This window comes from Strongylocentrotus purpuratus, unplaced genomic scaffold, assembly GCF_000002235.5.
Source record: "Strongylocentrotus purpuratus isolate Spur 01 unplaced genomic scaffold, Spur_5.0 spur5_scaffold_13, whole genome shotgun sequence".
NCBI classification, from domain to species: Eukaryota; Metazoa; Echinodermata; class Echinoidea; order Camarodonta; family Strongylocentrotidae; genus Strongylocentrotus; species Strongylocentrotus purpuratus.
The window spans coordinates 23222520-23245533 of record NW_022145598.1 but is presented as its reverse complement, the minus strand read 5'-3'; the positions used below and the strand labels follow the sequence as shown (position 1 = coordinate 23245533).

At 37.7% G+C, this 23014-nt stretch overlaps 1 protein-coding gene across 1 annotated transcript; it reads right to left on the bottom strand.

Annotated features, from left to right (window-relative positions):
- Window positions 1–7818: 7818 nt before the first annotated feature.
- Window positions 7819–21355, bottom strand: LOC115918565 (protein extra-macrochaetae-like). The gene is made up of 3 exons (XM_030983187.1): window positions 20364–21355; window positions 12472–12640; window positions 7819–9554 (listed from the first exon to the last, which is right to left on the bottom strand). Exons 1-2 carry the CDS (start codon window positions 20919–20921, stop codon window positions 12533–12535), a joined length of 666 nt encoding a protein of 221 aa, XP_030839047.1. The 5' UTR covers window positions 20922–21355; the 3' UTR covers window positions 7819–9554; window positions 12472–12532.
- Window positions 21356–23014: the final 1659 nt, after the last annotated feature.

The window sequence follows — 23014 nt, the reverse complement described above, 5'->3', positions numbered from 1 at the left end:
AATCATATGAGGGAGAGGGTATGCAGGCGTTAGAGCGAGATGGACGGTGAGGAGTAATTCGCTCCCAAGCAAGGACGTCAGAGTGATAAGGTGGGACTGAAGAAAATATAAAAACGTAAATCTCGAGTTGCAGTTGAAGGAAAATTTCTGCCTGTCTTTGGTTTGTTAACTTGATAATCAATGACGAGGAAACGGCTACAGGGAAAAGATACAGTAAAAACTCGGTATATACAATGAATATATTTTTAAAGATATTGATGCAACAGCATATGGTCTTCATTGGGATAATTCGACCGGTGGTTTTAGCAGAATATTTAATCTAGTTTTAAAAATTTCCTGATAATTAATCATACAAATTTGACATTGGTTGTATGCTATTGATTTGAAGAAGAAAAAAACACACATGCTTTTATGGCATGTTGGATGGAAAGGGGCAGGCAAACATTATCAGCATTTTCAACCAGAGGAATGTGGAAATTTGCTCAAAAGCGAAATAAAAATAAATAAATCAAAGATGACGAAAATGATTTACAATCTCTCCCTTTCTGTCTTAAATTGTTTTGTCATATTTCCAAACTTGGAAGCGCATAGAGATGTTTGCTATACAAGAACCGAATATTATTATTATTATTACAAAACAATATGGTTATGGAAATATGTATGCTTTCATTTTCATACTTTATCAATATTTATTTAACAAATGAGTTATGTTTATATTCATTATGATTAATATCTGATATTTTGCTTGTCTTATAGAACTTATTTCTTTATTTCTATTTCTATATCCCACTTTTCTCGACAAATTTTACATTTCAAGACCCAGGAAGTCGCAAGCCGTGAAAAAAGAGAGAATTGTAAAGAAATGTTTCATTTTAGTTCATTTATTTTACTGTAGTAAATGGTTTTAAACTCAAATAGGATATCCCGTGCGAATAAAAGCACAGGTGCAAGGGCTTGTAATAAAAACACTGAGGGGAAATCCCCATTATGATTTCAACATTATAAATAATTAATGACCATAAAAATATTGCGGAAACTGATAACATTTTGCCACTGGTCGCTTTATCCTGTTTATTGTTGTTTTTTTTCTTGGAAAATCTGAGACTGTTAAACCTACTTGGCCGATATTCCAACTACAAAATACCTCAAAATGTTCAAATATACGGTTTTGCTAATGCCAAGACATCAAATTCCACCAAAATGCAACTAACTTCAACATGATTTCATTAAAGGGGAAGTCTAAAAGCATAACAGGCGAGAGAAACAAATTAGTGTAAGTTCGCGCAATATCCTATTGAAAGTAGGAAAGTTATGAATTTATTTAATTGGAAACACTGTAGTGTATTTAAAGTACAGAGTAAATGTAAGGGAACCGTCACAGAGTTTGTGTTTGATTGATCGCAACTCATTAACAAAAAATCTTCTTATTTTATCAAATTTTGCTCAAACTATCACTGACATGTTGCTCTTATTTTTCTACTTTATTTAAACCAACTTAATATCAGGGTGGACTTCCCCTTAAAAGGATACAACTGCAAGTAAATGATATTTATCAACGAAATGGACAAAAAACTTTATCATAGCAATAAAGAACTGAATTTATATAATTAATTTGATAAAAAGGTGAGTTCCATACAGTCGAATTTTCCCGTTATCGTGAGCCTGTTTTTTTTTTTTAATTCAAGTTCATTGTTGATTTTTCGTACACATTGCTGATTCACACAATAATTTGTAATAGATGGAAAATATGGGCTAAAATATAATGTTAAAAACGCAAAAAGTAACAGAAGATTCCTTTACAGGATCCTTTTTTCGAAATTAGTGTACCAGTATATACGGGGCTCAGGATGGGTGTTTTACAATAGCTTCAAAACAACATGCCCTGTAAATTGAATTATGCAAGTTTAATGCAGGCGGTTATAATGTTTGCTGGTAACAAATAAGACGTAAAAACTTAAAAGGCAGTGCATGGAAATAAAAGATAATAACATATAAGAAACCTTACTGTGAATTTCTCCCTTTCATTGTCTTTATATATTGGTTTTTATTGCATGACCCTCATGTTATATAATGGAGTAAATTATACAACAGATGATGGTATATGCTGCACGTAATAAATGCGGGCGATCATAAGAAGAACACATTCCTTAACATCATGATACATGAACAAATTGAAAAGGCAAGGCAAAACGGGATGGTAATAATTCAGCGCTTGTATTGTATGAATAATCCTTTATAAATGTTTTTTTTTTGAACAAAAAATAACGATGATAATAATATAATTATTATTATTATTATTATAATTATTATTTTTACTGTTATTATTATAATTATTAGTACATGTATTAGTAGTAGTAGTAGTAGTAGTACTAGTAGTAGTAGTAGTAGTACTAGTAGTAATAGAAGTAGTAGTAGTAGTGGTGGTACATGTAGTAGTAGTAGTAGTAGTAGTAGTAGTAGTAGTAGTAGAAATAGTAGTATAGCACAATGATGTAGTAGTAATCATGTTATTATTATCATTATTACTATTATTATTTGTAGTAGTAGTAGTATTGTTGTTGTTGCTGTTGTTTTCGTTGTTAATAATATTTCTCTTGTAATATCATTATCATAATCATTATCGTTATTATTTATATTAATACTTAATACATTTTTTTGATTATTTTGTTACCATGAAACTGAATTTAATTTGTTGACGATGGAAAAGAAGAAAGAGAGAGAGAAAGAGAGATAATTAATTGGTGAATAAATTGATTTTTTTTTCCAAACTTAATTGTCCTCTCATATTTTGCCTTGAAGGGGCCCCTCCCCGTGAGATTGTTTTTTTCTAGACGCCCTTTGTGTGTCACAATAACAATTATATGTAATATAATTATTGTATTGAGCATTTTTTAATGTAGAGACAAACGAAAAAAATCAAAACTATTGCCTGCAGCAGTCAAGAAGATTTAGTCATGAATTGAAGCCAAAATACAATCAAACATCAGCGGATGACATGCAGCTGGTCTGAAATTTGGCATTTATAGACCGCCTAGATGAACTTGAAATGAGAACTATTAATATACCAATCCGACAAATGATTGACGTTCCATTATCATCAAATATGACATAAGCGGAAAGCACAATTATGTCCATGCTTTCTGCATGTTTTTTGCTCGCTATGGGGACAGTGCTTGATGGTCTTTTCTCATATCTCTTTTTTTCTCTCTCTCTTTTTTCTCTTCTTTTTTGCCTCTCTCTCTCTCTCTCTCTCTCTCTCTCTCTCTCTCTCTCTCTCTCCCTCCCTCCCTCCCTCTCTCTCTCAGACTTTCTTCCTTTTTCTTTCTTTCTTCCTCCTTATCTCATCTTCTCTCCCTTCTATTCTTTCTATAACTCTCATTTTACTTCTTCTCTCTTGTTCCCTATTTCTATCCCCTTTGGCTCCCTCTCTTTCTCTCCTTCTCTCCATCTCTGTCTCTCTATATATCTCTTCTGCCTCTCTCTCTTATGAATCTAAGTCTCAAAACATTTTTCAGCTTCCCCGATTGCCTTTGAATTTCCTGAAAAATAATCAAATCTTATCCTTCTAATGGTTGTACCATTCTGAGAAACCAACAAAATAGTACTTGAATTGGATACCATATTAATGACTCAATCAAAATGACATGATTTTCTTTATGCAGCCAAAATATCAGTGAATAATTAGTACAGCATATAGACAGTACAGGAACGAGAAGAAGAAGAAGAGGAAGAAGAAGAAGAAGAAGAAGAAGAAGAAGAAGAAGAGGAAGAAGAAGAAGAAGAAGAAGAAGAAGAAGAAGAAGAAGAAAAGAAGAAGAAGAAGAAGAAGAAGAACAATAAGAAGAAGAAGAAGAAGAAGAAGAAGAAGAAGAAGAAGAAGAAGAAGAAGAAAGAAGAAGAAGAAAGAAGAAGAAGAAGAAGAAGAAGAAGAAGAAGAAGAAGAAGAAGAAGAACAAGAAGAAGAAGGAGAAGAAGGAGAGGTATGAGGGGAATGATAATGGGAAGAAGGAGAAGAAGAAGAAGAAGAAGAAGAAGGAGAAGAAGAAGAAGAAAAAGAAGCAGCAGCACTACCTAAGGAATGAAATAGAAGAAGAGATAGAAGAAGATACGACTGTCAAATAATGATATACATATTATATCATTTCAGTTGACAGAGTGTTGATAAAAGAAAATTTGATACTGAAAACGATCGCTGTGGAATCTAAGATAGGATCAGCGTCGGATCTTCAGTAAGCCGCGGAAATTACTTTCATTAAATTACAAATTCATCTTGCCGTTTTAAATTCAATCTTCCTGGCTTGGAAAAGAGTATATCCATTTTGCCCTATAGCCTGCTGGAGCACCAAAATATGAAGCGTACTTCATTCTGACCTCATTGACGCGTAACCGCTAAACTAGTATCTGTCATATTCATAGGTATCTGTCTTAATTGATATGGTGGAATTCTATAGATCGAACCTTATTAGGTCAGGTTCGACGAAAAGAATGGTTTTCATTTCATGAAAACTCCCCCTTATAAATCATGTCACAGAATGGTTCAAATGTATGCTAGTGTTGCTGTATATGATAAACAATTGACAAAATAGAAAGCCCATGCAAGTGCTACGCATATGCTATGTTTATCAAAGCTAAAAGAATATTATGGGTTTAGGAGAAGAAGATATTCTAAGGTAATAAAAGGGGGAAAGAAGGAAGAAGATGAAGAGGAGGAAGAAGAAGAAGAAGAAAAAAAGAAGAAGAAGAAGAAGAAGAAGAAGAAGAAGAAGAAGAAGAAGAAGGAGAAAGAAGAAGAAGAAGAAGAAGAAGAAGAAGAAGAAGAGAGAAGAAGAAGAAGAAGAAAAATATAAAATTGGCTCTGCAAATGACTGAAACGACAAAGTGTATGAACAAGCAGTTAGTTACCATAATACAATATTCCAAAAATCAGGAACTTCAAATAGAAAGAGAGAGAGAGAGAGAGAGAGAGAGAGAGAGAGAGAGAGAGAGAGAGAGAGAGAGAGAAAGGGTGAGATAAAGAGCAAGGAGATGAATAAAACACATTTTGATATTAAAATGTTTAGATGACATTCTAAAACAGGGTGTGGTCCACGACACCGTTGACATACAGCGAGGAAAATGCAGAAATAGACACGTACAACATATCCTTCATGACATTGCTCCAAAATTCTCTTGACCTTAACCTTGACCTTTGACCTTGACGTTTGACATTTGAAGAAAGGTCATAAATTGATCCTATAATAGAGCACCGCCTTATCCCCGGGTATGCGATTTATGGGTGCAATTTGTAGTGGAGGGGGTGAGAGTACTATGGGCCTCGTTTGTTTGGAGCCAAGCAATCTCGACGTGGATTGCGGGATTTTCAAGGTATAGGGTATACCATAAAAAATAAAAAAAAATATTCATCTTTGTGAAAGCATATAGCTTGTAAGAGTATGCATACAAATGATACAATATTGTGGATTTGTATACGTTGAACTCAGTCTATCTAAACATGATTTGGAGATATTATTGTCCCGGTTTCATCTCGTCAAAGTCACATCGGCTGGTAAAGGTTGCAATATGGTTAGCTAAGAATAGTTTGTAATCGAGGGCTGACATTAATTTAAGATGTGGGTTTGTAAGATGTTGACCAAGAATTGTTGCCGGCGTATTTTTTTCTTGCCGACGACGAAGAAATACGGAGGTGATGATGACAATACGAAGACTACTGCTGATTGAAGATAATGGTAAATGATGATGATGATGATGATGATGGTGATGATGATGGTGATGGTGGTGATGGTGTTGATGATTAAATGGTGGTTTTCACTCGTGGTAGTGATAATGATGATAAAGTATAAATCAAAATAACATCAACTTAGTCAATTGGTTATATGCAAGAGGCAATACCTACCATCTCATCGTATTGTGTATCTGTGAAGTATAACCATTAGTATAAGATCTAATTTCAGTGAACAGCTACGTTTTCTTATTTTACGCTACACCCTGTACCCAGTGACGTATGACCCAGGGTATAGACAGGGACTCATTTGGCCCGTACATTCCCACAACGTACTCCGATCATACGATACAAAGTTGAACCCCTAGCTCCATATCATATGACAGTATGAAATCAAAAATCCAAATTAATGAGATGACTGCGAGCGAACTGATGAAAAACGTCATCATCAGAATTACGACTCGAGTCCTATTCGTATGCCGCGGGCATATTTATCACCCCGTCTTCATGCACATCGATGTGTCTTCTTTTCTTCTTGGGCCTGCTCAAGATTTTTTTCTCTACATAGAAATATGATGAGATGAAGTATTGAAGAAGCATTGAGACATTTCGGCAACCTTTCCTGAGTCAATATTTCGTTTTCCAATGTATGATGAAAGTATTCTGTGGTGCCATGATGCTATATGATTGTATTTGGAATTTTGGAATTTTATAAAATCAGAAGAAAAAAAAATCAGACGGGAATTGGGGAGCAAATCCATAGCTAAGACATGACCAAGGTGTACAAGCATGCTCCCTGACCAAGACACCCCCGAATTTTATTTGGGGGTCAGAGATTTAAAAAAAATAACTATCGAAGTGAATTTCGTTACATCTTTATTGTTTTTTCCTTTCTTTTCGTTTGTTTGTTTGACAGGGATGTTGGACTCATGATTATTTTGTTACCATTGCATTTTCAAAGAATCTTCGATCCGCCGCTGTCAAATACATACCGTCCGGATATAACAATCCTCATTTTATTCATCGAAGTTAGTCCCTACGCCTCATAGAGGAAGTACGCCCTCTTTCACAAATTATCACCTCATTCACGCCTGGTTCCCCCGTTCTTTCATACATGTTTTTGTAGTTTTTTGTCTTTATATTGTGTTTATCGCTGTATTTTGTGATATCTTTAACTCATATATGCTCAATAATATAAATAATATAAATTATAATATTCGGGGAACCTTTTATACAAAGCCACCATGGGCTTTTCCTTTTTTCTCCAATTTCATTTTAAACTATTGTAATAACTGACCATTCCTTGTATGTATATGTATATATATACTTGTATGTTTATTTGCAATTGCTGTTTTTTTATGAAAATGAAATAAATAAACAAACTTGAACTTGAACTTGAACTTGACTTCTAAGGTTTTCTCTCTCTCTTTATGTATTTTTTGTTACTCTCTCTCTCTCTCTCTCTATTTCTCTCCGTCTCATTGTAGTCAAATTCTGTCACTTTACTTCATTTATTACCTTGTCTCTTATTCGAGGTTATATGCCCCTCTATTATAACATCATCATCATCATTATCAAGTGCCCCGTCTTTTACAGACATCGGCGGTCACGCCCCCTCCCCCATTTCTGATTATCTGCTAGTGTTACTCTTAAAAAGCTGGTATTGCTGATTTTATTTTTGGTTGCCGATAATTTTGTTTAGGCTTCGCAAATATGTGAGACGTTGCCTACCCCTGCTTCTCTTTTCAAGCAAATGGCCCTAGTATATATGTTTTCCCCTCTAAATTGTCCTTTCTGTATTCGTGACCTACAAATTTCATTTGGCTCTTTCTTATTGCATCTATGAGTGATGGTTTACTCTTGCTTTTCTGGAAACTTCTTCAATTAGTTGACTCCTCTGTCCATTATACATAATTATACATGTATTCATAATCCCTCTAAAGAGACTCCAAAACTTCTGTCTCTCAGGTGTGTCTCGATAGTTGCATCTTTTACTCACCCCACCCCTTCTCTCTCTATCTCTCTCTCTCACACGTTAAAATATTTTTCTTCAGCAGATACCACGAAAGATATATAAGTACTCCAAAACATATTTAGAATTTCAATGTAACTTTTTAATGACACATAATTTTTTTCAAATCCTTTTCGAACAACATATTTCAACAGTACAAAATTACATCAAAAATATGAAATTATAAATCATATGGAAAATAAAAAATGGACTCGAATGAACTAAAAAATATAAAGGTAATAAATACCACTATATCGCATTATAATTAATACTGGATAATTTCCAAATCTATGGGCCTACAGGTTTCTAGAAAATGGAGTTTGAATTACTAGTTTGCTGAGCAAAATGTAGAATAATTATGTTGTTCGGAAGTGCAAAAATGCCGAAATGTTCTTCCGACCTTTGGGGTACAATATTATTACTGCCACCGGATTTGTGTTTTCAATAAATGTTTTCTCTCTTTCGTATTGAACATTACATTAACTTCCGGTTGTGGATGTCTGTTGTTTGATAAAAAAATATTTTCCCTTTTTATATTATCAAGAATTTGGCCTACCTGGTTAATGATTCATTCCAAAGGTGCGATATGGAGATACCCTTCCGCCCACTTCAACTACGACAAGATAAGCATGCCTCACTCGTACATAATCTGTTTTATTTGTTGATTTTTCACACGCATGTTTAAATACAGCGTACACGAACAACCGTCAAAAAAATGTAAATGAGGAATTTGGCAAATAGTAATCCTTATTCAAAATGCAGTTTCGATTCATAATTTTTCTGGTAATTACAACATGGGGAACCACAGCGTAAACAGTGACGGAGTGAATTTCAGTGATTAAATGGCATTAAAAAAAAACAACACTACAGAACATTGTCCCTACAACCTTTATTCATGATACGATATTATAAAAGGGGGTATTTTATCATTGAATTCTTTGACTGTTTAAGTATTGGTCATTTGGCCTAGTAGTTATTATAGCATGGTGAATATTTTCCGTGTGCGCCCTAAATTACTTTATCGTAAAATCCTACTATTATTCAATGTATTTAAATATCTCAGCATAAATATTTTAATGGAATATTTGCCCTTTCCTATACATGGCAAGCATGGAGGAGAGGCAACAACAAAATAAATCATCAAATAATCACAAATATTAATCAAAATATTCCATAGACATTGAGCGACAAGTTTTGGCAATAACATATACAAGACTGTGAACCGTAAAAACACGGTATATACGAATACATCATGATATCTCGTTCAATATATACAGATATTCATCACGAAATAGTGTATCCAAAACGTTCAATGACTGCTCGATTGTTCTTCGAGCAGTTATTGAAAGTTGTCATTGTGTGAAACATTGATAGCATTTACGATATGTACAATTCATATTTTCATTGTACAAGACAAAACCACAATAGTCTTAAATAATATCTAATATTTTTCTAAATTCATGTTTTTTTCTATAAATGAAGTCAATTTCTGCGATGTGTAACTTCGTCTCGTGTGAGAGTTTGTATCTGACGTTATACCGTTGGGGGCGGTCTCCTTCTCAAAGATAAAATTCCACTTTCCAAACGTCCGCCATTTTTAATTGTCCCGTCCAAACTGTGGAGCGCGTTGATAAACAAAATCAAACCACGGCGTCACTGCCTATTCTGCAATCTCCTCAAAAAGCAATGTCCGCAGGTCCTTGTAGTCCCGAATATGTCTTTCGGCGTTGTAGAAATCCAGATTTGCTGCTGTTTAATACTTTGAACCAGCCTCGGGCATGCAGAACTCCGGTGACCATGAGCGATGCCAAATGGAAAGGGAACCTACACATGGAAACAAAAGAAGAATAACGACCGTTATTACCAATATTTTTTGGTCAAATAACAATAATGGATTGTAAACACTGGATTTGCATTGTGCTCTAAACTCGAAAAAACATTTCCTGTAATGCAAATATTATGAATGGAAAGCGAATTTCCCGTAGGCAGTTCATTTCGTTTTACTAGAAAAGCCCGTACATCAACATTTCCTTTGCAGGTTATTCAACCAAGAACCATTTATCGACAGTTTTACAGACTTTGTGGGGTCACCTGGTGTCCAAACTGACCCGCATTTGTCTTACTCTATTTTTTGTTCAATGTTTAAATTGAATATTGATCGGAAGTTCGTTGACTTGGCCTGGACGACTTCCGGCGGAAGACAGGAAGTTTAACCAAGATATCAACATATGACTTATCTCTGTCTAAGGCATTCATAACGGAAAATGTCTAAATACTGTACACATAAGAGAAACAGACGATAACACAGTTTCGTTTTCGCGCGCTTCCGCGAAAGCAGTTGCCAGATACCGCGGGAAAGGCAACAGCTGACATGGCGAAGTCGCGCCCCTGAACATAATCATTTAATCATTCAGTTTGTTCACTCTTTATATCTTTTAATCCTAATCAATTATCTTCCCTTCCTGGAAATGAGGGAACCCGTAGAGCAGAGAAACGAAATCACCTGTCGACTTTTTTTAAAAGGAGTTTGAGCTTCCAGTCAGTCAAGAAGTTCCTTGGCTTTAACATGGTTTTAACATATGAGCAGGTGTGCATTCCATGACGGTGGGTCATTCCACCCCGGGAATCCCGCCGGGGTCGTACCTCAAACTCTGACCCCTGTTGTCATTTATACATTTCTATGAAAGTCTGATTTTTTCCCCCCTGCAGCATATTAGCAACAAGTATGCGAACTTCCCACTTCATAAATTAACGACACCCATGGTCAAATATTGACCACGTGTCACACGTATCATGTGCAATGTCCAATAAGAATAGATTTATTGTCAGAAGTGCCAAAATGAAATTCTAGAAGCCGTAAGGCAACCTGTGGTCTGGAATATCTGGACTCGAATACAACCAAATAAATTCATTTATATTTTGATGTTTAGGGCCTATATATATAGCAGAAAACAAATTTGATGTAAATAATTCAGTTTGACTGGACTACTTATCAATGTTCTGATCCAATATGATGGTGTGGTAAAGTTTCAACAAGACCTGTTCGGGCAGGTAGTTCCCCCTCCTCCGACCCCACCACAATTATAATAATTTTGTAATTATGTTTGCCATAGCCTTCAAACCAATATCTCTGTTTTCTGCGAAATTGGCATAAAGCTATTTAACCCAGGGCTACATGTACAAGAGCTGCATGGCTATGGCTTCATTCAAAGACCATATTCCCATAACAGTTTTCCGAGGGCATTCACCTTTCAACCTTCTACAAGAAAAACTACAGACCGGTGAGGAGACGAGGCTCCATGTCCAGGCATTTCTGGTTTGGGAAAAACGTGCCCGAACAGTTAACCTTCAAAACACCCGGGGTTACCCGAGTTCATTTGAGTCACTGCTAACCATGCGAGATGACTCCGTCCTAAATTTGAAATTTGGTTGGATTTGCACGCTCATATAAAATAATTCACAGAAAACTCCACGTTTTTTCACGATTTTGTGGGCAAATAATTTAACTGGCAAGTTCCCAGTAGTTTTGGGTATTCTAGGGTCTACATGTTACTACTGCGTTCGCTTGTTCGCTTAGATTCGTAAAATCCTAAGACCCAATCCCACACAATCAATGAGCGGTGAAAAAGTTAGTCCACAACTAACCAGAGACCTTTCCTCGTAATTTATATTCTTTGGTATAGCTAATGACAGAATAAGCCAGTTTCGTAATGTAACCAAATTTAATGCATACGTCTTTGTGAAGTGCCTCAATACAAATTATTTCATTCACCTGATAAGAATAATAGTATTTCAATAGTCAGAATGCAACTGCATATATTAAGTTGTTGCCAGGTTGGACAAACATTATGGCTTGACCTACCTAGCAACACTTAATATATGCAGTTGCATTCTGACTATTGAAATACTATTATTCTTATCAGGTGAATGAAATAATTTGTATTGAGGCACTTCACAAAGACGTATGCATTAAATTTGGTTACATTACGAAACTGGCTTATTGGACGACTGTATTCGACTTTCCTCCTCTCTAACTCTTTCAAAGAAGAAATCTCGTTCAAATGAAGCAGGTATTAGCACGGACAGGCAATCACTATCCAACACAGGCAACCAAAGGTCAACGTCACCCGTATCAGCTGTTCCAAACCGTCACTGCCAGGCGGCATTACGCCAGAGCTCAAGGCGGAAAAAAGAGTCAGCTCGATGATGGGTATAACGGACCACGTGCGCTATTTGACTTGAAATGTCGAGTTTGGAGATAGAAAAAGTGGAGAAATTGATGCCCTCATGATGAACCCTGGCTGTCAGGTCAGAGACCAGTTTTCAAGAGCCATGATTCACCTAAATTCATTATTATTAAAATTATGTGTACGATGATCGCAGTATAGACGTGATCGGAGGTACTGCGTGTATTTAAAATTAAAGTAAGGGTTGCGAGGAACGTGCTTTTCTCAAATAGTTAGCAATTCACATGCAAAATATTTTCGTATCTCGCTATTTTCCCCAGGATTCACGATTTTTCAGAAGTCATGTTTACCAGGTGAGTCATAAGCTTACGTTTCCCTACCCAAAACTCGAGTCAATTTAAACCATTTTATGGTTCGCAACTTTGCAAACGCGCGCGTGACTGACTGCCCAGTGCTGTCTGCTGACAGATGTCCGCTGGTGAAAGCAGGAGATAGTCCGTTCAATTAATCGTTTGATATCCCCTTAAAACATTTCAGATTGAATCAGGGCTTACCATCTGTGGATGTATCGGGAGAAGGAAGTCCAAGCTTTGCCAGAACTCATCAGAAATCTTGCTAGCAGCTGCAGGGCCTCGACTCGGGTGAACTCTCAGGCGTCTCGTAAGGGTGGGGAAGGACCTTGCTGCTGCTGCCCGGATGTTGTTGTAACATGTTCATGTGCATCTGAAAGAACAAAAAAGTATATAAAATTTAGTTGATAAATGAGAAAATGATACATTGAAAGTCTGAATATCACGTTCTATTTTTGGGTATTTGGGCGGAAAACGTCGATGAATCTTTCGACTTCGTTTATTTCAAAAAGAAAATCAATCTGTTGTAGTTGCCAAATTTTATGCAGACACATACGTTTGTATCATTAGTGTTGTTGACGTGCCCGACTCTCGATTGTTCGATAAGTTGTTATCAGGCCCAAAGATCTAAAAAAAAATCAATAGGCTCTTAGATTTGTTGAAACCAGTTTGGAAAGCGAGTTTTACTTTTTTTTTAAAACTTGATTTCGTCATAACTGTATTAATCTCGAGAACCACCGTGTATTGTTTTGAAAGTTATGCTATGACGACGTGCACTGCGTGCGGCATGGGATGGGATAACATCACTTCTTACATGTATGTGTAGTTGTGCACAATGTAAATGTAGATAATATGTAACAGATGGTCATGCACTACGACGGGCTTTTACCAACATCTGTCTCTCCAACTCATCTCATATAATCATAATAACTATGATCGTTGGAGAATGCCATGAACAAACATTAGCATACACATGTACATTGTACATGATGATGAAGCATCAGCAGTAGTACAACATTTGTTCTTGATCTTCATGTGGATAACCCCGCCTCGAACTCCCCCTGAATCATGATTGGAAAAGCAGCTGAAAGTAAGATATGGCTTCATTTCTTCGCTCCCACCAAGAGATGCAATCGCCTCCCACTGCTTTCTATAAATACAGCTCCACTTGTGCATTTTTAGCAATGACACGCAATTGCATTTTGTATGTTATCATGGCAGTGAAAAACTACGTTGCAAAAATAAATGTGTAATTGTATAACGTGGTGCGAGTAGTTACGACAAGTGAAACAATTTATTCTGATGAATGGTTCATAAATCTCCTTATAAAATATTAGCATCATCGAGTTCTAAGTTGAATTCGCACTGGGATATAAGTGAGGGCGAAAGGATAATAAGCACTATATTAACTCGATTTGAAACAGGCAACCATGTGCATGCTGGTTCGTTCGATTAGCTTTAGTCCTACACACTGCGTTACAAGCAGGGTTCCATTTATGCACCCCTACACCTCCACCACAGTCATGTTCATTATCATCTGCAAGGCATCACGACAACTCCCCTGTCGTAAATACCAATAAATTCAGCCCTTGTGTTTCCCTGTTATCTCACTGTTTTGTCATCTAAGTATCATACTTTAACCCGCTAATGTAAACACCCATATAAATCATGGCATATTGGAATAGCACGATCATACCACGAGAGGTCAGTCATGGGGAAGAAGAGATTTTCCTTGCACAAACAATTTTTGTTGAAGCGTCTTGTCTGGACCGGTACGAGTCAAGTACCGCCATTATGAATACTCATTTAGTATGAAGGAGTTGCACCTGCTATCTCCCGTAAGCCAATTAGAACTCGAAAGGAGGGCCTGTTCCTAATCAGAGTTTTCCCACGATTAGATGCCCAAGAATCGACCGATGATCACGGGGACATAGTTTAGAGCCGCGAACGTTTAGACCTGATCCTCTCTCTCAAAAGAAGAGTCCTAGCTAATGAGCAAGTCATCTCTTTTTTAGCATACAAGTAAAGAACTTTTATAAAACGAAAATAAGCCGTAGGATTCCTCATAACATTCATTATGGAGGGACCCAAAAGAGACTGGGACCGCATGAATTGCAATTTCTTGATGATCAAGTAAAATGTGCTGAACTGTTGACTAGAGAGTGTTATTCATACAAAGTTATATTCGGACTCCGTACCATTGACACGGCCTTTTCTCACTATGTGATTAGAAATTCGATAAATCGTTTCGGAAAATTGATCAGCTCCTCCACACTCAGACATATATACAGTAATACAGTAGGTTGAAAATGTTGACTGAATTTATTCTGCATAAGGTTTTTTGGGGGGCCAGAGTCGAGAGATACTCGAGTTGTACCTTGTTATAATACCCTATCATAAAGAGAAGTTTTGTAAATCGCTGATGGTCCATCCCAATAACTTTAATTCTTCCCTATATCTCTACAACCATTCATGATCGTTTAAGTACGAGCACATGTCATGCGATCTTCGCGAATTCGGTTTATCGCGTTTGGCATTCACGGAAAAAGAGAGAAACTTGCTAACAGATGTTTGAATGTGCTCACAGGCCTGTATCCCACGATAACACATTAGTTCAATTCCGCCATTATGCTCACTGCTAATTGTCCAAACCGCATCGTGTGTTGGCGCAAATTGACAAGGATTCGCCCAACGCGTTTCAAAATGTAAACAGCCCCCTCGTCATATTAATAGAAAACAAAAGGAGGTCGAGTTACACAGGTGGCTTCTTGTTTTTCAAAAATATCAACCGCACACCTGACAAAATTACTCAGACGGGGAGAAAAATATTGAATTTCATGTCACTCTTTGGTGTTTTGGAATGCTGGGTTATTGATTGCGAGCGAGCGCGAACAATGGTTGGGCAAACTAACTTTGAGCGTTGAGAAGGATGCGTGCGAAGAAAGGTTAATGAGATGCTCCGATGAGCATTTAATGATGAGTGATTCAATAACACCCAAATCTAAAAACACAACTGGTATACAATGGCTTCTCGGTCGTCACCACAAGCTCGTGTCCTTCTCGACTTTTCTTGGCGAATCCCGATTCAATCATATTCCAAACGTAGAAACCATAATCGTAATTAACCAAATAAAATAAATTTATGACAGCGTCCTAACGACGCCACTTTTTCTGGAAAAAGAAAAAATAAACCGGAAGAATTAGTAAGAGAATTCTGAAAAACGTCAACACGGAACAGCGTCAAAAATCGCCAACTGGAACTGCAACCTTGTCAACAATAATACATATTGACTCTCCAGCCTATTTGCATCTCTATTATAATAATGATATGTAAAAGGTGTCTAAACGAGTGGAACTAATTAGAAATTCCGTATTCATTATTGATGTTTGCCAAGCTATATTATTTTGATCATAAAAATATATCAGTTGCAAAATGGTACGTAGTACTTGTGGAAGTTGTTCCAAGGATGAAAACAGTCTACACTAATAGTCGATAAAACGTTAACTTTCGTTTTGATATTAAACAAAAACACAAGACGAGTGTGTCTTTAGATCTTGGGAAATCGGATTTTTTAAATCAAGTTAAATATAATATATTAAACCCGGGTTATGTTATTGGAGATTAAATCTGAATTTATGGTTTAAATTTTCACAGCTGTTACAGGAAAAGTACTTTCCGCGGCCAAAGATATCTACTGGCGGATCAGATGATTGATAATCCCTTAAACATTTCCCGAAATTCATTCCAAGTCCTTTAATCACACCAAACTATTGTATTTCTACACGAATAGTATGTGATAATTCACATTATGTTGCTGATTTCAGGCTTTGTCTGGATTGATAAGGCATTAGCATGTAATGCAAGGGGATTATAGCGAGGAAACACGATCTGCTACTGTGTTATGCTCTATAGTTTCCTGAGGATATCCCCGAACAAAAATTGTTGCTGAATGTAGCTGAATATTGAAAATAAGATGACGACGAAAACTTCCGACTCCCATTGTTGTCTGTGTTGTAGTTTTATATTTCTTTATCTATCGTATTTTTTGTTGAATATCCACAAATATCATAGCAGGCAGCTGGATTCAATAATAATATAGACGACGAAAACATGCTCATGTCCCCGATTGGCATGTAAGCACTCATACTTGACTTTCATTATCAAATTGCCATCACTACAATGATCAATTGACTATTCCATGAACATTATTATCATAAATCATTGAGTACACTCCAAATCAACCATATCAAGCTAGCTTTCGTTTTGTAAAAGCTTCACAAAGTTATGTTGCGATTTCGTTAATATCTCCTTGGTAATTTAAAATGGGGACTAGACTAGTGTAGGTATTGGCTCCTGACTCTATCATCGGAGCTGGTGACCCTAGGAAAGATGGTCAATTTGTCTGGAGACACAGGTTCAGACAGCGTGGTGGTGTAACCCTTGCATGGACCCGATCCAAAAACTCCCACATCAAAAATCCTTTATCTCAAGACCATGACGGATTTATCGAGAGAAATCCATACGGAACAACTTAACAGGGATTGCCTTCTTTGAGCTAACGCTTCTCAATTTTATTCACTTTTTGAAGCAAGAAAAAACAAATCCTGATGGACTCCCATGTCTGTTATCATTCAGAACAGGTTCAGCGTATCTTCACCGCTTGTCTTGGCCTGAACTCTCCGGGGGTTCTACCGTGATGAGGACGATGTACTTGCACATGTCGGAGCTGTCAGTATAGGGTCTTTCTTCACTTATAATGCACAGATGGAGGAGGTGCCATAAGGGATTTTGACGTGAACCCCCGATGCTCGGCCGAGCCCCCTTATAACGACGCCATGATGCCTGATGGCACCTATAGGTCAGTAAAGACATGGTTTCTTGATCGCCCCCTCCTTGCCCCCTCGAAAATACAGAGGGTAACACTAGAAAATCATATGAGTCCTTTTTTTAAGGCAAACAAGACAAAAGCCAAAAAGTTTCACGAAATGAGTAGAAAGTTTAAAGTAAACAAGCTACATTATGTAAAGAGAAATTATCCTTCTTTTTCTTTGGCTGTGATTGTAATTGAACACTCAGTGACTGGACATTAAAAATTTGACTTATATTTGTAGAATTATGCATGAAATAATCTTCACAGCTCACGTATTTGCATATCTGTTGTTCTTTACTTCAATCTTTTCTTCTAAGGGTATCTCTCAATTTCTAAGTGAAATTATACAAGGAATCAGCGGTGCAAGATATATTCTGATTGCTTCGCAGATGTCGCTTGGTATTCACGCATTAGTGTGATTGGGGGTCGAATAGGCAATGAAACAATGGAAGACACAGAACCTGACAGCGATCTACAAGGTGTACAGATGGTCCGAGAAGCACCTCTAAAACTTTAATCTTGATAATTATGCATGAAAGTATCCACAGGGCTACGATCACAGCTTGCCCAAGATTGCTAATGGATTAAAATGGCAACGGCTCCTGCAGAGCCTGACTTCAGCCCCATACGGTCAGTTTGGTGTAAGGAGAGGGTTTGGATGTGCATGCTCAGGTAATGGCAGATGGTGGTAGGCACGTAGTTGGTTGTCTTGGGACGCTGTCCTACTTCACCAACAACTGTCGTGGTATTTCCGATCGGGAGGATTTCTCATTCAAGGGGTAAAAGGAAAATCTTCGGGCTCAGGTGGCATTTGTTCATCTGAGAGGCAATATATGCCATCATCAGGCAAACTCTTTGATGAAAAACCAAGGCTGGAAAGAGAAGACGACCACGCCCCCGCGTACCGCAGAAGAGGGCCAGATGGGATGCCAACTACAATAGCGCCATCACAAGTTCCTCATGCTATTCAACCGAGTTAGAGACTTGAAGACAATGTTAAGTGTATAACATGTAAATACGTGTCATCTTCAACAATCATAAGCAAACGTCTTTCAAGACAACATTTCCAAAAAGGCTTCGCATTATAAGAAAGATATGACCTTGATTTCTTCATTACCTGCATTTTGTTTGGGAGGGGGGGGGGGGGGCGTTTAATGTATACATAGATTTTTTTGAAAGCTTTGTTATTGTACATCTTGTCTTTAATGTAATATCAAATATTTTTCAACGCCATATTTCGCATTTCAGGCTATAAAACAGGAACAAGACATTTCATGACTCTGTGCCCAATGCAATGGAAAAGACCATTAACAAAAAAATCTTGGAAAGACATCTTACGATGTTATCCTTTCATCAATCCTCTTATAAAACCAAGAGGCATCCACAGGAAAACAGGTGCGTCCGCTGGAATTCTTGGTCAAGTGTTAAAATAAACCAGGAACCTCTCGAACTTATAGCTCTGCAAGTCATATCTCCCAGGTGGTCTTCCTGCTTCCGTGGTCGACAGGCCGAGTTCTCGAGAGCCACATCACAAGACATGCCATGACTTCCTCCTTTCCTTCTTCACACCAGGAAAAAGGAGTTCAAGTTGGATTGTACGAGTACTTTCATTTTCATTCCTTCGTCTGGTATTTTGACCAGGAAATATTACAAAGGTTAGTATGTCAGTCAGTCAGTGTATTACTCTCGATGAACTAGGGTCTGAATAAGTGAAAATACAATGTAAATTGTACTCGTGCAACCAGTGCTATACCATAAACCAACCATGTGCGTCCAGATAAAGTATTAGACCAAATCTACTTGTAATAAGGACAGTGTCATTTGTAAATCACAACCCACGATTCAATGAAAACGGAAACGGGGAGAGCATTAAATTAAAAGTTTGGTGATGAACCAATATCCATAATCAATCATGTATGATCAACAAACATGTCCGTGCATGACCATGTTTACCGTGTTGAAACTTGAACCCTGTCATCATTCATGTCCTTCACAGTCCTTGCATGGTAAATCACAACAATAATAATACTCTAATTTCATGATTGAACAAATTTGACAGGACTAAAAATGATGAGGTCATCAATTGTATTCATAGCTTCCCATTTCCAGGCTATCATGTACAACTATTACATACTGAGCTTTAGTGAGCTATCTATGTATGTCATGTCGAATGTCCGGCATATAAAATGATTCGAATGTTTAGCACATACTCGGCAATAGCAAAAAGCACTAACTTAATGATCATATCTGTATGTAGTAATGTACATGTATGATGTAGAATAAGATTATAGTCGAGCATGGCCAAGGGCACTGGAAGTCTGGCATACCAGTGATGTCATCCTGAAGAAACAGACAGACGTGACTAGGATGTTTCTACATGTACATTATGTACGCCTTGACAAGGTCACGCCTTCGCTCCACATAATCCTCAACAGCGATTAGCAGATTAGCTGTGTTTCCTTTCTCATCCATCTGGTTCTATCACCAAGCTGAAACAACACATGAGTCCCCCAAATTCACCAGTAATGATTGTTCGCAGAAATGGGGACGAGTGTGAGAGGGAGCAACAGCTGGGGTGTTCGACCGAGGCGGAATTAAAAAGGGGGACGGCAGAAAAGGAGGCGAACTTAACCATGCGATTGTAAGGAATTGCACAATAGATGAAAGGACCATTGGAAATTGAATGGTATTACCGAAATTACGACGACACAGCTGGTTCCTCAATGTGGGCAGCGCCCGAGGGGTGAATAGTTTTGGTATGAGACGTCATTTTCAAAGAATTGTTAGGGTTTTCTTTTCAGATCAGGACGGATTCAGGACATCTGCAAAATGGCAAGCACACTACATTCACAATTTCCCTTATTGATGTTGAACAAAAATCATGACTGTGTCTGTGTGTATTTCGTACTCACAGTCCTTAAAATTATCTGAGTAGCATGGTAGCTAGTGTACAATTTCAACTGAAATGACTGGCAACTAAAGACAATACAAAATCATTGACCGTTGAAAATTAAAATGGAAAGATTCTTGTTTCGTCGGAGAAATTGACTGTGTAGGTAGTTGGCACAATGTTAATGTTATGAATGTTGGCTTACATCATCAATGCACACAAAATGATGAGCAATCACAAAACCTGGATATGGCATGTTAACATGTTTTGCGGAAATTTGGATGGCTAATGAATGAAATATTTAAATATTTGTAAAATGGTGATGTGTTGTATACCTGTTGTCTTTGGTGGTAATCGCTGTATCCCTGATGATGAAAGAGAGATGTATGTTGAGGTTGAGGATAACATTGCTGCTGCTGCTGTTGCCTTACGTTGCTCTGTGTGTGTACCCCGAGCGGTGTGGCTGGCGGGCAGGTCATTTGCTGATGGCTTTGCTGCTGCGTACTCTGCGGAACAATGGTTGTGAACGGCATCCTGTTTGAGGCGGCTGGGGATGGGGCGGGCATGGCCATTGAGTCCGTGATCATACCGGTAAGCGCATTCACGCTCCCCATCATTTTAACATCGATGTTCTTTCCTTCTAACGCCGTCTGCAAGTCCTGGATGTAGTCAATGACATGCTGTAGTATCTCCACTCGTGTGACTTTCCTGTTCTTCGGGATTGTCGGCACAAGTTGCTTCAGTTTCTCGTAGCAATCGGACATGGTGAAGTTCGAGACTCCGGCGCGTTTCTGCTTCTTCTCCCCGCCGGCGTGCTGGGGGAGCGTATGATGGAGGGCTGCTGGATACGGCTGGTGTTGCACCGCTGTTTGCATTTGTGGAGGTTGCTTCATAATGACAGTGATTGGAATATATCTTCCTGGCAAATAAAGATCAAAACCAATTCCTTCAGGACAAAAATGCAAGGATGACTCGAAGCTTGAATCCAATGCTTGAAATAGATACTCCTCTGCGAATACTCCCGAGTGGAAATTCGAAAATTAGTACTCGCAGGGTTTTCACAGGATGTGACTCGAATACAGCTAATGAGCAGAATAATCACTCAGAAGTAGGCTTGGGATGTATTCACTTACGCAGTTATCTCCAAATCGCAGAGAAAGCACTCCAAACACGTTAAAATTAGGACGATGGATACAAATGTCAGTGAGCGATAGATGAGAGAAAATCGTGTTCACTGTAATCTAGTACTCTCGGCTTGTGTGAATGGCAAGGAATGTATTCCACTGATAAGCGAAAAAGCCAGGTATATCGCGCTGTGTACGCATCAGTGCCTGCAAAATACACACAGTACACACACACACGTTCCAGACTCGCACACAATCGTCGGGGTATGAAGGCAATAGCATACGGCGAAATAGTGTATGCGTGCACTGTGGTGTGTGTGTTGTGTGTTATGAGAAGTCATGTTGGACCTCGGGGACTATTTCACGCTGAGGTAAATTACGACTACCATAGCACAGCCGGACTCGACCAATCGTATTGCAGCATTTGATTAATTACGGGCGATCACCTATCCACAGTGCTATCTATTGGCCTCATTGACAGAGGCCAATCAAAAATTAGACTTTAGATCTTTAGAAGATTTTATGTTCATCCTTTAGATAAGATTCATAAGAATGCACTTGGAAAAGCAGTGTATAGCTCGATAAATAGATAAACATTTCACCTTCAATCTAAAGGTACAATTCTAAAAATCACTACACGTTCATAAAATATTTTATGAGGATATATGCCCCATTATTTGGGAGATAGAATTAATAAGGAAAAATATGAGCTACGCATTGTCATTGTAAAAATGTCTTTTATTGTCGAACCCCAAATAACGCTGTTCAAGGTTAGTTTTTTCTTATCAGTCGTGGAGGTTCAAATCATGAACATGCTTTGAATAAAAGTTGATAAAAGGTTGTAAATTCAAAGAACGTACATGTAATCAATTAGGAATGATCAAATCTAGAAATTCCTGATACACCAAACTGGTAAAAAGTATTTTCATGATATCGGTGGGGGTAATTAACAACTTAAGAATGGAAACGTCGGTGGATTTTCATTATTGAAGATAAGAAAATATTTTAATGGTCATTTCCAACTCTTTAATGCTGATAGCGACGGGCGGGGCGCCGAAATGACATTGATACAAGTGCAAATAAACAAAATAATTAAAGCCATCTCGTGTCACGGCCATTACTCACAGGGGGGTTTCCCAGTAAATTGAAGTAGAGTTTATCAAAACAACATCGTCATTTTCCTTTCTATTAACACCAGAAATTTTATTAAGAGCACAAGACTTATAATCCAACAGCATTGGTCCATCAACGGTGCGTTGTAAAGGAATTATAGGAGTAATTTTCTCGTGAAACTGATTAACTTCATTAGAGGTGGCGAACCGTCAGGAAAGGCATTATCATGTGCAAGTAAATGAACTGTTTTGGTTTCTTCTTCGCCATCACTGCCTGTGTTATCGAATTACAGTGTTCCTTTGATCCTGACTAATTATACAGCTGAAGTCAAGAGCCGATCGGCTGAAATTGATCTTGCCCGTGAAAAGTGAAAACACGCACTCTATTCATCAAGCCGACCACAAGGGGGCGACATTTCGCCAATCCTCATGATCTGCCATTCACTTTCACTATCTCACTGGCTAGATAATACCAAGAATAGACGCCAAGTTTAATTTGGGAGATTATTTAATACTTACAGGTCAGAAGCATAAGCTTTTGAAATTTTCCCTTCAAATCAGGCTTGATTCCAGGCCTTTGCCTCTATTAGTTAATTTGTGACCAAGTCTCAACATCTTTCGAGATGCATCTCATCGTTCGGTATTTTTAAAGATATTTATTTTACAAGTCCACTTTTGATGGCATAAGTGAACAAAAGTTCAAATCCCCATCAATCCCATATGGAATTTCTTCGCAAATACATACAAAAA

Coding starts and splice junctions, on each gene's coding strand:
- LOC115918565 (XM_030983187.1), bottom strand. CDS start 20,921: ATGAAGCAACCTCCACAAATGCAAACAGCGGTGCAACACCAGCCGTAT. Junction 12,641..20,363: donor ATTACCACCAAAGACAACAG/GTATACAACACA, acceptor TTGTTCTTTCAG/ATGCACATGAACATGTTACA.